Below are 15,220 nucleotides of genomic sequence, written 5' to 3' on the forward strand. Positions count from 1 at the left end.
TGCTGTAACATTTCACCGTGCAGAGGTGACTGCGGTGCCACGCTGCTGTGTTGAGGAAGAGCGACCCTGCAGATGCCTGGTTAAGGTCGGTATGTGTGGACAGTTGAATCATTCCACAACCAGAACCATCTGTGATCATGGACAATTATAAGACATCAGCAAACGATGTAAGAAGACTAAAAAAAAAAGGACTTAATCACAGTGCACAAGTTCAAGGAGCTGATGGGATCCCATTTCGCTAGAGTTTTACCATGTATTATTTCCATGTGACAAATAAATGATGATTGACTGGTTGATCTTAGCAGCACCCAAATCTCCCAGCTCAATTCACTTTTCCCTTTCTCTAGGGCTGTTGCTTTAACTACAGATTGTACTTCTGCATGCTTGTTTGCCCGCAATCACGGACGCAAAGAGTGTAGAGGCAAATCAAGAGAGAGACCCCCCCCCCCTCCTCCTCTTTAAGACTCAGACCAAACTGATCTATCTGTAAAACTAGGCAGCGCTGATCAAATATGAACCAAGATTCTGTCACAACGTTGCCTACTTCTTGCCTAAAATGTTTTCAGAAACACATTTGTATCCTGTGTCAAAACAGACAAGCTTGCATTACATCACCCACCAGCAAAATCGTTTATTGGGGTATAGGGTTTTTTTTTTTACCTCTGAGCAAAGGCAAATGCCACGGCTTTGTTTTCTCTGGTCATAAAGTACAAATTTAAAAATAATTTGCATCTCTCTACTGCACAGACAGCCCAGTTTATGAAAAGACCATCTGTCCAGCAGCTAAATACTTCTTTAAGTTGATATTGTCTTTGCTGAAATAATGTCTTCGATTCAAGACGCATTTTATTTTAATTCAACTTTTTAACCATTTTCTGGTTTTAGATTAGTCTGTCTTTACATTTTACATAAAGTGAGATCATGTTGAAGCTCTGATTACCATATCAGACTTTCCCTGTTCCCTGTACAGTGGAGGCGTGCCACCTCCGCTAACATACAGACGTGTAATTGATTGTTACATAAGACAAGGAAAATGAGATTTGAGAGGCTGAAATCAGAGAGATATCTTTGCTTGAAAAATGGCAGAAGCAATTTATCAATTATCAAAATAGTTTGGCACTCATTTTCTGGTGATTGACTGATCAATTAATGGATTTATCGTTGTAGCGCTAAAAAATAACACACATTACACTACAATAAAATAAATTTTCTGACGTTTTACAGACACAATCTCTAATCAACTAACAGTAGAATAATCAGCAAAAACAGAAACTAGATGTGAAAAAGTGGAGTTCTTTTCAAGGATGAGACATTTAAAAGTCGTAACGCGTTCACAACAGCAGTTTGTGCCACTAAAACAACTGGAGCGAGGCAGCGAGGTACCATCACTTGACAACTCAAGCACCAGGAGTAACCAACGAGGCAGTCATCAAACATCTGTCAAGCAGTCGAGAAATACTTTGTCATGTGAATGTTATAAAGATGGTGAGCGAGAACACAGGCTGAAACATGTCTCTGAAAAACTTTCCAACCCCTGAAAACAAACTGCTTGACAGGAGTGTGATAAAAATGTGACTGAAAAACAGAAGGAAGAAAGTGATGCTTGTTGGCAGTCGTTATTCAGTTAAATTTCTGATTTCACGTTTACTGTGTTTTGCTGAAGCAACTCAAAATGTGAATCTTATTGTTTATATCACTGATTTACTATGTGTAAGGTTTAGGGGGTATATACTGGCAGAAATATTGTATAATGTAATAAATATGTTTTCTGTAGTGTGTCATCACCTGCAACTAAGAATTGTTTTGTTTCTGTTACCTTAGAATGAGCCATTGATATCCACATACGGAGTGGGTCCTCAAGTCTGCTATTATGTTTCTAGAGTGTCCCAGAAAGGACAAAATGAACAGTGGCATGCATTTTTGAGTCAGCCACTATAGTTCTCCTGCATGCTAGGCCCACAGGAGAAGTTTCACTTGTGCAACTTCACCGCTAGATGCCACTTAATGCAAGGTTTCCCACACATTCATTTATTTCAGTCGGGGACACTTAAGTCAAATAAAAGTTTATTTCCATTTGCAGTATTATATTTGGTGGTATGGCTCTGTACTGGGGCCTCTCTGCTTTTCCTCGGGCCTACGCAGAAAAACTCTTCCAAGTGCCTATGTGGACAGTCTAAGGCGGAGAGAGCACACCTCTCTGCCCTTCCACATGCAAAAAAGGAAAGCCTGAGACACAGAGAGCAGCAGCAAAGACCCCCCCCCAGGAACAGAACAGAGCAGCATCAATGACAAACAGAAATGACATTGATAAGTCAGACACAGCATGAAAAGGAGGAGCTGGGGTGGAGGTGGGTTTCAAAGCGGCTTGCAGACAAAGCAGCAACAGGCCAGAGCAGTTTAAATAGGGCGCCCTGAATGAGATTCGTCAAATGGTTGCATAGAAAGGAATCATGTGATCTATCAGCTGACTCCCTTCTATCAATCAGCTGCTCCATCAGTTGATTGGGCTGTTTGAGATCAGCCAATGTAGCTAGGATGTGAGCTGAGCTTGACATCGTGTCCTGCCTGAACTAACGCTAACGATTAAAACATGTGCCGCCAGGTTTAGATCGAGTGATCAGTTATCTACCTCAAAACTCCACAAAGGGCTGCTAAAGGAGAAAAAAAGAAGAGTTCTGCCTGTGCTGCGTTCACTGACCTGCCAAAACCTCCCAATTTAGAAAGAGGACAAAGACTGATAAAAGGACCCACAGGCAATAGAGAAAAACGTGTATGTATTAATGAATATGTGTTGACTTTGAGTCAAGCTTGTTTCTGACCTTTGCATCAAGCACACAAACAAACTTTTATTTTGATTCCCGACAAGTCAAGCTTCAGGCTTTGATCAGCATCTGAAGTTATTCTGTGAATATTATAAAGCTTTCCAACTCTTCCATTAGTCATAACCGGCATGTTTTGCTTATCTGAAGAAATGCCTGTCCTTGTGACCCAAAATGTTCCTTTTTAAAGCCTATACGTCACAATGACGCCACACTGACGGTAATGTGGAATCTGCAGGTGAGACAAAGTGTTGACACACCTGCCTTGTGACTTTCTGACCCTCTTTTTCATCTCTCTTTGTCAGCCTCCTGCCCCTGCTATCCATCCTCTCATCCGTCCATCCAGGCTTTCTTTCTAGGTTTCTTATCTGTGAGGAAGTTACAGTACAGTCTATACAGACACTCTCTCCCCCTCACATCCTGTCTGTCACCTGCAGGCCAGGAAAACTATTGGCTTAATCTTGTATCTCTCAGCTGTTGCCACGGTGAGTGGGTTTCCAGCGCCAACCAACAGCTTTATCTCTGACCTGCAGAGGAAAACCTGGGAGACCCTATCTCATGCGCACACAAACATGATAGGACACCTGCGCTCAAGACACACGCAAAAGTACACCACTCATGCACCACCCCTCCACACATCACACCGCACACACACACACACACACATATATATAGAGAGAGAGCCCAGTTCATGCATGCTGTCTATTTGTGGCACATGCAGGTGTGGCTGACTGGGTGTACACATGCAGAGAACATGTATGTAATCATGTCAATACATCCAAACACGTGTGCAACAGTGTGAGTTCTGTATCATCACACACACACCCTCTCAGCAAGCAGACACTGTGACGATGACAAGTGGCTCAAGCTCTAAAGACTGAGATAGGACCAGAATATTCTTTATCACTTGACGGTGCACGGCTTAATTTTAGGGACAGTTTTTTATAGTCTAGCCTGAAAGATTTATCAGCCGACTCTGCCGCCGCATTTACTCTCACACACACAGTTAGCTCCACTGGGGGGGAAAAAAGGACATTACACAAAAAAATACTGAGAGAACTTATGTGTCCAGTTTTGAAATCTTTTTTAATTAAAGTTCAATTCTACATGGAGAAAAAAAAGAAGGTAGGCCAAAAATAAAAGGTCTTTAATGTCAAACAAGATAAACACAACGGCGGCTGAGAGTAAGTGCTGGAATGGAAATGAGGAATAAAACTTTTGCGAGTGAAAATGCAGCTCAGTAGAGCTAAGCAAATTTGCATTTAATCAATTTGAAAAAAGGTTTTAATGCAAAGTTAGTTGCAGAGACGTCGTATCCACACACACACACACTCGCGCGCGCACACTCCACGAACTCATCACTCCAAAGACATTTCATTGTGCAATCCATCTTAATCAGCTAGCCCATCAGAGACAATATATCCTCCCCTCCATCTCGCTCTCTCCTTCTCCGGACGGAGTGATTGAGGGGTGTAAAGAGGAGGATGTTTCTGCCTGCCGTCTCCTCCCCCCCATATTCCCCCCCACCTCCTCACCAGGACGGCTCTTAAGTGCTTGTGGGTTTTTATGTTTGTAGTGTTTTATAGGAGTGGGCAGGAGCCAGGGGCTGTAAAAGTGTGGAAGGAAGGAGGGAGTGGGGGGCGGAGGAGGGGGAGGAGAAGAGGAGGAGAAGGGGGAGGAGTGGAGAGTTACTGTAAATTCGATCTTTATTGAGAGCGACACAAACGACAAACAGTGCTGGCCCGGCCTCCCTGCTACGCCCTCTTTACCTGATCAATCTGTGCTGAGTGAGCCAAGGAAGGAAGGAAGAAAGGAAGAGACAGGGCGGAGCTGCATATTACAGTTTCCACCTGTTCATTCACAGGTCTTTGGTGCTTCTGTGCAAAGGCGTATTTAGACCATGTGCATCTAAAACATTAAAGTAACAAAGGACTTTTACTTTGACAAAATTAAAGACAATAAATTGATGCAGAAAAGTTCACCAGAATAAAGAAAAATAAGTGTTTGGTGCTTAAGAATTTCCTGAAGGACGACCCCCAAACTCCCTATTTCATATGCATCCACCCCCCAGTGTTGAAACCACACCTCCACCCTTGCTTCTGTGTCTGTACCCACATGCATCCACATCTACATATGTGTGGTTTTTTGTGTCTGCAGTCAATTGCTCATCAGCAGCCAGGCCTGGAAGCCCCCCTCCCAACCTGCCTACCAGTCTGCCAGTATAGCGTATAATTGGCCACAGTTGGCTTCCATTGAATGTGTGCTGTGTTATGTGCTAAATGATTCTTCAAGGCCTCTCATAGCAGCCAGGAAAAAAATCCACAACACTCCCCTCCACATGTCAAAAACCACAGGCGCTGATTTGGCCGCTTTTTAACGCTGGTGCTTTGCTGTTAGATCTGCAACAGGAGAATAAGCGTGCGAGCAATTTCCTAAACGAGCGTAACAAACTGTCTCTTTTCTAATTGTTCTCTTCTCCCTCGATGTCTGTTCGCTCCTCTCTTTTATTTTAATGTCATATCTCTTTAAGTGCAACTGACATCACTGAAAGCCTCTTAGTCAATCAGTTAGTCATCGACTGAAAAGGTCAGCCGCTTAGTCGACAAAATGACTCCGGAGCCGGTCAGCTGGCCAGCCAGTCAGTCAAACAGAAAAAGAATTATCGGACTCTGCTGCCCAAATACCCCTTTGTGGGAACACTGTACCTGCTTGTTGCCATGGCAATGCAGTCCGAGATTTAAATACTAGCCTGTGTCCTCTCCCTACCTCTCTTTTATCTCCTTCTTTTCACTCCTCCAGACTCTCCCCTCGCTTTTTGTGAGTCGGCGTGCTGACTCCCTCTCACGCTCCGTCTCTCAGTCATGTTTCCTCTGGCATTGTTGTGTTTTTTTTCCAGTCTCCCTCCCTCACCTTGTCTCGTCCTCTCTGCTAAATGACACTTTACTAGCTGTTTCCTCTTGTTAATTCCATGCTACTTTGCATCGTGCGACTCTGTAAAAAGCTCTTGTAAAACACACACACACCGCAACACAAAGTCGCCTCAACGGACACACAGGAGACAAATTACAATTACTTACTGTATACAAACACACATAATTACTTTAACATTTGCAGGCAGATGCATGAAAGCACACAAACACTGCCATAAATGAGGGAGTGAAAGATCAACATATTCACTGGATGCTGGCACAGTGTACACCTGCTGACAGTCAGCTGCCAATGAAGATCTATCATTTTCTGCTAAAGCCTCATCATCAAGCATCATTTAGGCACGCTGGCCTGCCTCGCTCTCCCCCGATGCACCGTCTGTGCCAAGACACCGATTAAATTTCCCCCAAATGCCCAAACAGCCTTGTGGGAAAAGGTCTTCAGTTAATGAACTGGCTTTTGGCTCCATCTAATGGTCACTGGAAAAGACTCTAATCTTTAATCCTACTTGTAAGAGCTGGAAACAACAACTGATGGGTGGAAGTACGCTTGTCTTTAAACTGTTGGGAAAACTTTTTAAATTCTGCTTTAAAACGATCATTTGACGCATTTTATCAAAATGTATTCGGTTAGAGCAATAAAGTATATCCATTGATGTTATTGGCTTTTTACTGGATTTGGTGTCTGCTTATTGTTATTAAGGTCAGTTATGACCAGGGCTGCAACTGACAATTATTCTCATTGTCGATTATTTTCTTGATAAATCAATCTGGTCTATAAACTGTCAGAAATCGGTGTTAAGTGTCCATCAGTGTTTCCCAAAGTCCAAGATGACGTCCCCAAATATCTTGTTTTATCCAAAACTCAAAAATGTTCAGTTTACTGTCATAAAGGGAGAAAAGAAACCAGAAAATATTCACATTTAAGAAGCTGAAATCAAAGAATATTGATTTTTTTTTTCTTTAAAAAATACTCAAATTGATTAATCAATTATCATATTATTTGGCAAGCTGCAGCTCCAGTTATAACAGTTAAGATTTTATAGGTATACCATGCGGGATTGTCAGTTACCATTTGTAAACTTGCTTACCAGCAAAAATAGAAGTAAAAGCCAACCCAAGATTCACTATCGTTTGGTGTTTTGGCTAGTTATATTTGCGTTTTTTTCCACGCTGTGTCTCGTGGATGCCAGATGCTTATGGTCTCGCACCTGGTTGCTACCTTTTTATAAAGCCCCGCCCTCACCGGAGTGCTGTGGAGGTACACGCCCATAAACGTCTCGAACAAAGAAAATAAGAAAACACAGACAGAGGGCAAAGTCTCTGTGAAAAAAAACACCGCCACACACTGTGAGTGGGTCATACGGGATGATTGAGAGGAATGACTTTTGAATAAGGCTATACTTTGGTTTCTCCATGGAAAGCCCAAATAATTACATTCCAGTATTAATAAATGTTTTCCTCATAAGTATTGATATTTTAATCATGATTAACCTTTGTACAAATTATTTTTCTTATTGTCTGTCTGCAGAGCATTGTGGAATTTTTTTTCACCATGTCAAAATTATTTATTGCCGACTTCATTTTAGTGTGTATTCACTGTTCTGTCAGCTGAAACAATTAGTTGATACATAATCTGACAGAAAACAATTATGACAACTACTTCATGCTATAAATTCTCTAAACACAACAAATATGGCAAATGGTAATAATTATCTTTAATATATATTTGGGTTCTGGACAATCAGAAGGACAAAATAAGAAATTTAAAGACTTTAGGCAATCAGAACTTGTGATGGACATTTTTTCACAATTTTGCAACATTAAATAGACTTTTAATTGGTTGATCAGTCGAAACATTAATCAATTGATAACAAAAATAATTATTAGTTGCAATAGCATCAGCTAATGCAACAAACCAGATGTTTGTTTGGATGCAGTAACAGATGTAGTAAGTGTCCCCAGAACAAACAGCTCGGGGAAACTACATAAATAGTCTGGTGTGCAGGGACCCTTATGAAAACAAAACACCATCTTTGTGTACACATGCAGCTCGTCCGGACCATTTATAAGCCTTTACAAAGCCTCTATAGTATGTGTAAACTACTCCTGATGTGGTACCCAAATAAAATTATGACTAGCTGTGTTCACAGACAGCTGATTGGACCAGTTTCTGCTTTCACAAGACAGCAGCTATATAGACTACATCTCAGTAGCTGGTATTAACCTTTAAAAGTCACATCAGTTAATAGCTATGGTTGGTAACTTTTATAAAAAAAATAACCTTTTGCTATATTTGCTGAAACTGTCACTATGTTCACACAGCAGTACATGAGACATGAGGCCAAATATCTTCAGCTGTCAGAGGCCTGTAGAGACAGTGGTTGGAGGGCCTGCTGTGAGCCAATCGAAGTGGGCTGCAGGGTTTCCCAAGGCAATCTGTGCACCGGGCACTCGGGCTCCTTGGCATCAGTAGGTTGCAGGAGAGGAAAGCCACCAGAAACATCAGTGAGGCTGCAGAAAAAGCCTCAAGGTGGCTGTGGGTCAAGAGGGCAGATCCATGGTGTAGCGTGCTGCTTGGACACAGACCAGGGACTGATCACCCCCGGGTGTGTCGCCCAGGTGAGGGTGTCTGATGATCAAAGACCTGACACACCCAATGACCCTGGGTTTATCACTGATGATGCGTCCGTGCCACGCCATCTAGGTGTTTCGAATAACTCTAGAGATAATCTGTGAAAAAATGAATATATACTCTGCCTGCTCTACTCTACAGCTAAACAGTACACTAAAATATGTTTCTGAAGACATCTGAGGCGGGAAATAGACAATGCAGTGACAGAATTGCCGAGTTTCTACAGTTTGACCTCAGCTCATGATCAGTGATTGAAATACTGACAGCAGCGTTAGAGACTCCTCGGCTCCGATTGGTTGTTTTCGGTGCACCGTGGTCGATTCTACCGAACACCATAGAGGTACTTCGAGGAGGAGGAGGAGGAGGAGGGACATAATTCTTTCTTTATAGACTCTCTGTCTCATGTAACACTTTGCGGATGTAGTGATAGTTGCAGCAAATATGACAAACATTTTCATACAAGTCACAAACTGGTGCTTTAACTCTGGTTATTTCACACAGTTCCATTTCACAGCAGTTTACCTATAATTTGTTCAGTACTTAGACTTCACACAAACACCACCTCTGCTTTCAGGCTGCTCTGCCTACTTTTGAAGTTTCCAGGTGAGCCAGTCAGCAATCCCCTCTGATTTCAAACCTTTTTGTTGCTCTTGTGTTCTCGTATACTGCATGTACACTAATTTAAAGAAACTCTACGGTACAAACCTGTTGGTAAACATATAAAAGCCTGTAGCTGTCCCTCCCACACCCCGAGAAGACAACATACCCATAATGAGCTCAAACCACCCTCACAGTTGTTTTGTGCAAAATTTATATACAGTAAATTCACATCGATGCACAAACAGACTGGGGGCTGCGCTCAGTTCAGCACCATTTTTTTTAAATCCATAATCCTTTTCTCTTATTCTCCCACTGGTTGGCTTCCTCCTTCGTATTGTTCTTGTGCACGTGCTTTTTTTTCCCCCACTGAATGCTATTATTATAAATACTATTTTGTTGCAAATAGAAGAAATTAGTTGCTTATCTTGTTTTTCATGTTATTTTATCATGTGTGAAACTAGATTGTTGATGACCATGTTGGACGACCACCCTACACACTGATCCAGCTAAAAACACTCACTCATTTACACACACACATACCTGCATTGACAATAGCGTCTATCTCCAGCTTGGTGATGTCACCGCTGTAGAGGGAAATATTCTGGTCCAACTTGTCATTCCTCGGGTAGAAAGGTTTTCCAGAGCTGCCTGAAAATGACACACACACACTGACTTCGTATCAATCAGTTATTGAAGCACCTGATGTGTAATATGTGATAAACTTGTGATGATGTTACATCTAATGTCAGTGTGTTAATGTTTGTGTGTGCTCCATTTTGTTGATTTGTGTGCATCAGAAGCTTTTACATATGAATGTATAACATTTTGCATACAAGGTACTTCCAGCTCTCCTTATGTTGCTCATAATTTGGCAAGTTATTTGATGTGATGTGGTCAAACATCTGATAACACCAGGGGCTACATGCATAAATGATGTGTGCGCACAATAACCATACCTACGCCTTTTCCCCACACATAAACTGGTATTCATAAAGGAAGCCTGTGCAGTGAGAATGTGTGCACCTCATTCTTCAGACCAGGCACACACATAGTTTTACCTGAGATAGCTGTGGGTGATATATGATAAGGAGGAAATTGCATATTAGTTGAGAGATGGAAAACATTGTTTTTGTTTGCCAGCTTCACTGATGGTGCATTTATAAAGCTGATTTTGAATCATTTCTGAGTGATAAATTTCAGCATTACTTTTGTTCACATTCACCCCCCGGTGGTGATCATTTCATTTTATCCTGTGGAGCACTTTGTAAAGTCAGTTTTCACATGAGCGCGATGAATGAATCACTGATCATCCTTGTGACGTTTAATAATAATGATGATTGAGATTTTACCACGATGATGGTTTAGAGAAATGTGATGAATTATTAGTGAGGATGCTACAAATATCCACAGCCATGCGTGATGACGCCTGCTCTGGCACCGTTGGAGAACCTCAGCGATGTAATGCAGTCGGTGAAATTGCTCTTCTGTACTGAATTTCTCACTGACAGGTTTAACGAGTGATGGATGGGCACAAGTGTCAATATGCAAACAGATGTTAAAGGGCGTCATCCATTTATAGTGAACTGTGGGTGTGGTAATGAGGCTGAGATTTATAAAAGAAGAATCAGGCGTATGCACAGCTTTATAAATCTGCCGAAAAGAATGCGTGTGCACATTTTGTGGGTACAGTTTTGTGGGTAGTATTAGTGATGATGAATCCACACAGACTTGTATAGATCGGGCCCCAGATGTCTTTGTTTGCATCCCTCCGGTAAAGTCTCTCCATCACTACCACCCAACCCTGACTGAACCTGACAGTGACTTTGACTGATGTTGGGGTTCTGACCTGCAGTGGGAGTCCACACTGAGACTTGATCCAGTGGCACAAAGTCAGACGTCCTGTAGTGCTGACGCCTGTCCTTCACAGACAGAGACAGCAAGAAGTCTGAGAGAGAGAATGGAGAAAGGGCACAGATGGTAAATGATCCGTTAGCTCAATAAATATTTTGTTACATAGGTATTTATGTTAACGAACAGAGAAACAGGGTAGCATTGGCATACCAAACTGAAGACGAGCTTGATGAAGAATAAGACAAAATAGTTTGTGCATACCCTCCTAATGAAACGGAAAATTCCTTCAGAAACTAGGGATGCACGTTATTGGATTTTTTGCCCATATGCTGATATATTACAACTCATGAGCCTGTACCGATATATCCATTTCTTTTCCTACCTAATTTTAGTGATCATCAGATCTCCTCTGTAATGGAATTAGCATCATATTATCCATGTATACTCTCATGACTCTCATGATGGCCTAACAGGAGATGGAGACATGAAATACAGTTCTTTACAGTGTATGTAATATTCATTCATTGTGCAAAATAAGAAAAAGCATGTTGGGCAATTCTGATAGCCGATTTTAAAGCCGATATTGGCCGATACCGATGACGTGCCGATATTATCAGCATGTTGGCCGATTACAAGATGTCATCTTAGCCAATGACAAATATTATTATGCATTCCTAACAGAAAACTAAATTAAGTGGTGTGCTATAAGACTATGGTGCCCTGAAAGTACTTAATGGTCTTTGTGCAGCTTCTGCGCTCAAGCTCCAGTTTGTCAAAGTACAGATTTACTTTATGAGGACAGCAAAATACTATATGATATGAAACATTTCATAATCTTATAAATAATATCACAGAACAGGGGTCATCAACTAGATTTATCCAGGGGCCACAATCTTTCTTTCTGATTGGGTGAATCCGGTATGATAAAATAAGAGAACAGTTATTATCAGGGGTGGACTTCACAACTAGGCCCCAATCTAAAATGGCTGAAACATTTATGATGTTCAGATATGAAAAATACTGAATACTATTCCAATTCATTGTACCCAAAAATAATTTACAAGAGGCCCCCTTTAAAAAAAACATTGAACCTGACGGATAGATGTTACTGGTTATACTGCATATTCAGATTCTTACTCACAAAATACAATTAAATATGATACAATATTATTTATTATAAAAGGTACTTCAGGGCTGAAGTGTTAAGTTGATAGTAATTGTTATTCATTGACTCGTGTATTAATTACAGACATTTAATATTTGCTAGTTGCAGCAGTCCTTTGGTATTTTAGCTGTCCTTTTTTTTTCGTTTTTGGTTACTTAAATTGTGATGATGTGTTATGAATTTCATGATTGCATTTGTTTAGTCTTTATGTTGAATGTCATGTACTTCTTTGTGTTGTCATTGTCCTCTAACATCCTGGAACCAAGCTGGAAATAAGTGTTTTCACTTTAACATGTTATCCCTTGGATTTTTAGTTTCTTTATCTAATAATCCATAAATAAAGTCAATTAATTTATTAATTATGAGGCCTAATATCTACTGTTTTTCACCACTGGTCAACTAACGAATAGTTTTAAGACAGCCTTAGGAGAGGTTACTACTTAAAATGCTCATTAGTTGCAGGCCAAATGCCAATTGTGCATGTATATTGTGAGTTTTAGTTTACTAACTCTACAATGATATTACAGAAGACAAAATGTTATGACTAATTTTACTCTTTCAGGTCTAATATGTTTGTATGAACTGACTGCTTTGCTGTGATTAATGTTTGGTATCATCAGTAAAGACCATAGGGTCGGTCGGCGGTTTTAGTCTTGACACAACTGACAGGTGGGCTGCGTCTATCAGCTGGACAGGTGTTTTGGTCACGTGACGGCCGCACGTTTCTCTTTCGTTTATTGACTAAGGATAAATGTTGTAAAACTAAATTAAAACCCCCTCAGCCTTGGTTGAACAGTCTCACCCTTGGTCTCCTTCCAGTCTCCCTCAGCGGAGTTCAGGTTAACTTTGAAGGCCATGGCGGTGACGGTTCCGGTGTGGAGACCCTGGAGCAGCCCGACTGTGCTCACTCCGAGGGCGGCACCGAGGGCTACCTTACCCAGCCAACCTCTCCTCCCCCGGGCTGAGGAGGAAGCCTTCCCCTGGCTGGACTTCCAAAGTGCTGCTGTGGTTGTCGTTGAAAACTTCTCAGCTCGGAGGGCAGCGTTAATATGGCCGCGGACAGGACTTGTTGCTGGCCCCCCGCCCAGCTGGGGGCTTCCAGAAGATAAAATATGTTTGAACTTGACACGAGCTCCCTGGATGTCAGCACGGGCACGGGACAGAGAGCTCGTGCACAGTGGAGCTCTGATGTATGAAAATAGAGCTGATATTTGCAGTGCCATGGCTGAGTGACGCCGAGGGGGGGTAACGGTTCGTGTTACTAAAGCTCCACAGGGATCAATGTCAGTCACACCACCGTGGTCAGGTTTCGTTTTCGATACGACTAAACGTCAGTTAGTTCTCATCTCATGTGCCATATTTGTTTTGGACGTTCAGATGTGGACTGTACCATTTACAAAGGGGTGCCGCTTGGCTGTCGCTAAACAACAAACTTTAAAAATGTGTCATTAAGCGTTAGTACGGTGTCTAATGGTTGTATTTAACAGTTAATATTATAACTAGTGAAAAGGGTACGCTACAATATGACAAGTGCTGCTCTGTTTTAACTCTGACGAGGGGTGTAACTCCCGAATCAGATGACATGGGAAAGCCGAGGCCAACGTCCACACGCGTACGCCTCCTTCACGACTGTCGGAAATACTGATTTTATAAGATGAGGCGTACCAAATACAACAGTTTTAAGTTTGCTACACTTGAAAGTTTGACTTGGGAGACATCCGTTTCTAATTACACCGTATATTAATACAACCCTCTGCAGCAAGCAAGACGTTTGAGGGGGAATACCATCACCAATTCTACAGAAACTGCTAAACTCTGAACGTTATTGAGCAGGGGCGTTTCTAGGATTTGAGGACATTGGGGGCTGAGCCCAGACCTCTGTAGAGGGGGTTCAGGGGGGGCTTTTTTTATGAACAATGGAGAATGAATGGGGAACAAGGTGATGGTGTGCTCGGCAGATACAATGTAAATAATATAAGTATTGGATTGTGTTTTTTGTCTTTGTTTTTTATGTGATGGATGTAAATTTAATGTTTGTTTAGTAATTTCTCATTTGTGTGCAAGATGTTTTTTCTTAACACTTGTGGAGGCGTGTCGTCTTTAAAATGGCCTCTCATTGGGCCGAAATTGGTCATTGATTTAATGTAAGCAGCCAAGGCTTTAAATTCAAGTGCGTTTGTTCCTGCTCAACCCATGAGTGCCTAAAGTTCATTTTTTCCTCCCACTTCTACTTTAATATTTCCATTTTATGCTACTTTATGCTTCTCTACATCACAGAGGGGATATTATAATATGTACTCTATTTATTTGTCTGCCTTAGTTATTTTAAGACTCTGATTATTATTACAAAATATAATCAACAAACAAATGATGTGCATAATTGTAGATTAACCTACCCAGCATTATATAAAGCATTTAAGATGAGCTTCATCTTCACCAGCTGCAACATTAAAGTGATTACCAGTGCACTCTTTCTTTTGATCACACAAAATGTGCTGCTAGAATGACACAGAGAAACCATAACTTGCCTTTTTTATCAACTGTATCAAATTACTTTCAAGGGCTTTAATGCATTAATGGAATGGCATGTGATTAGATAAGGGGGTATTCAGAAAACAATCATGGCTGAACCCTCGAATGCCCAGGCTGAACAACGCCACTGTCATTGAGAGATCAGATACATTGTAATTGATGTCACATATACATATCACATAATTTAATTTTGTTAAAGGATAGTGTCATGTTTGTTTTTATATATGTCTTATTACCTATGCTTAAAACAGACTCTCTGGTCAAATCAGAAAACCCCTAATAAAAAACGCCCACCTGACAGCAAAATTATTAGTGATGGCCAGACCGATTCGTTTCACATTTTCAGTTCTTTTGAGTTGATAGACTACATGTAAATGTATCAAACTTTTAAAAGGTCTGAGTTTTGATTCTTTCTGCAAAATATGGTGTCAGTTTCTCCATGACACTCCGTTATAGTACATGCACGTCCGATAGCTAGTGCAGCCCGCCCCACAAAACCTCTCTTCAATACATTGTCCATAAGGTATAAGTTTACATAAATATAGATAAAATATTAATTTTCATGCATTGATTCAAAATCCCACTTGTGTGTAGGTGAGCTATGTAAACTCATGTTACAGAAATGTCACAGACCAATGGTTTGTGTTCTTTGAGGAGCAAGTAGCAGACATCCCAGCAGAGTGCCTCAGGA

The 15,220-nt window shown here is 41.2% G+C and overlaps 1 protein-coding gene and 1 long non-coding RNA gene across 4 annotated transcripts in view; both read right to left on the reverse strand.

Annotated features, from left to right (window-relative positions):
- Positions 1-13,366, reverse strand: part of macrod1 (mono-ADP ribosylhydrolase 1) — a 160,516-nt gene extending 147,150 nt beyond the window's left edge. For 2 of the 3 annotated variants that reach the window (XM_050043212.1, XM_050043213.1), the window contains exons 1-3: positions 12,800-13,366; positions 10,828-10,926; positions 9,522-9,629 (exon numbers count right to left, since the gene is read on the reverse strand). In XM_050043212.1, the coding sequence (XP_049899169.1) occupies positions 9,522-9,629; positions 10,828-10,926; positions 12,800-13,220 (628 nt within the window). In that variant the 5' untranslated portion in view covers positions 13,221-13,366. The remainder of the gene's footprint in view (positions 1-9,521; positions 9,630-10,827; positions 10,927-12,799) is intronic. The other variant, XM_050043211.1, reaches the window with a different exon arrangement.
- Positions 3,891-4,723, reverse strand: LOC126389487 (uncharacterized). Its single transcript, XR_007569863.1, has 2 exons — positions 4,589-4,723; positions 3,891-4,425 (listed from the first exon to the last, which is right to left on the reverse strand). It is a non-coding gene; the product is annotated as an uncharacterized LOC126389487 (long non-coding RNA).
- Positions 13,367-15,220: the final 1,854 nt, after the last annotated feature.

Source organism: Epinephelus moara, chromosome 4, assembly GCF_006386435.1.
Source record: "Epinephelus moara isolate mb chromosome 4, YSFRI_EMoa_1.0, whole genome shotgun sequence".
Taxonomy (NCBI): Eukaryota; Metazoa; Chordata; class Actinopteri; order Perciformes; family Serranidae; genus Epinephelus; species Epinephelus moara.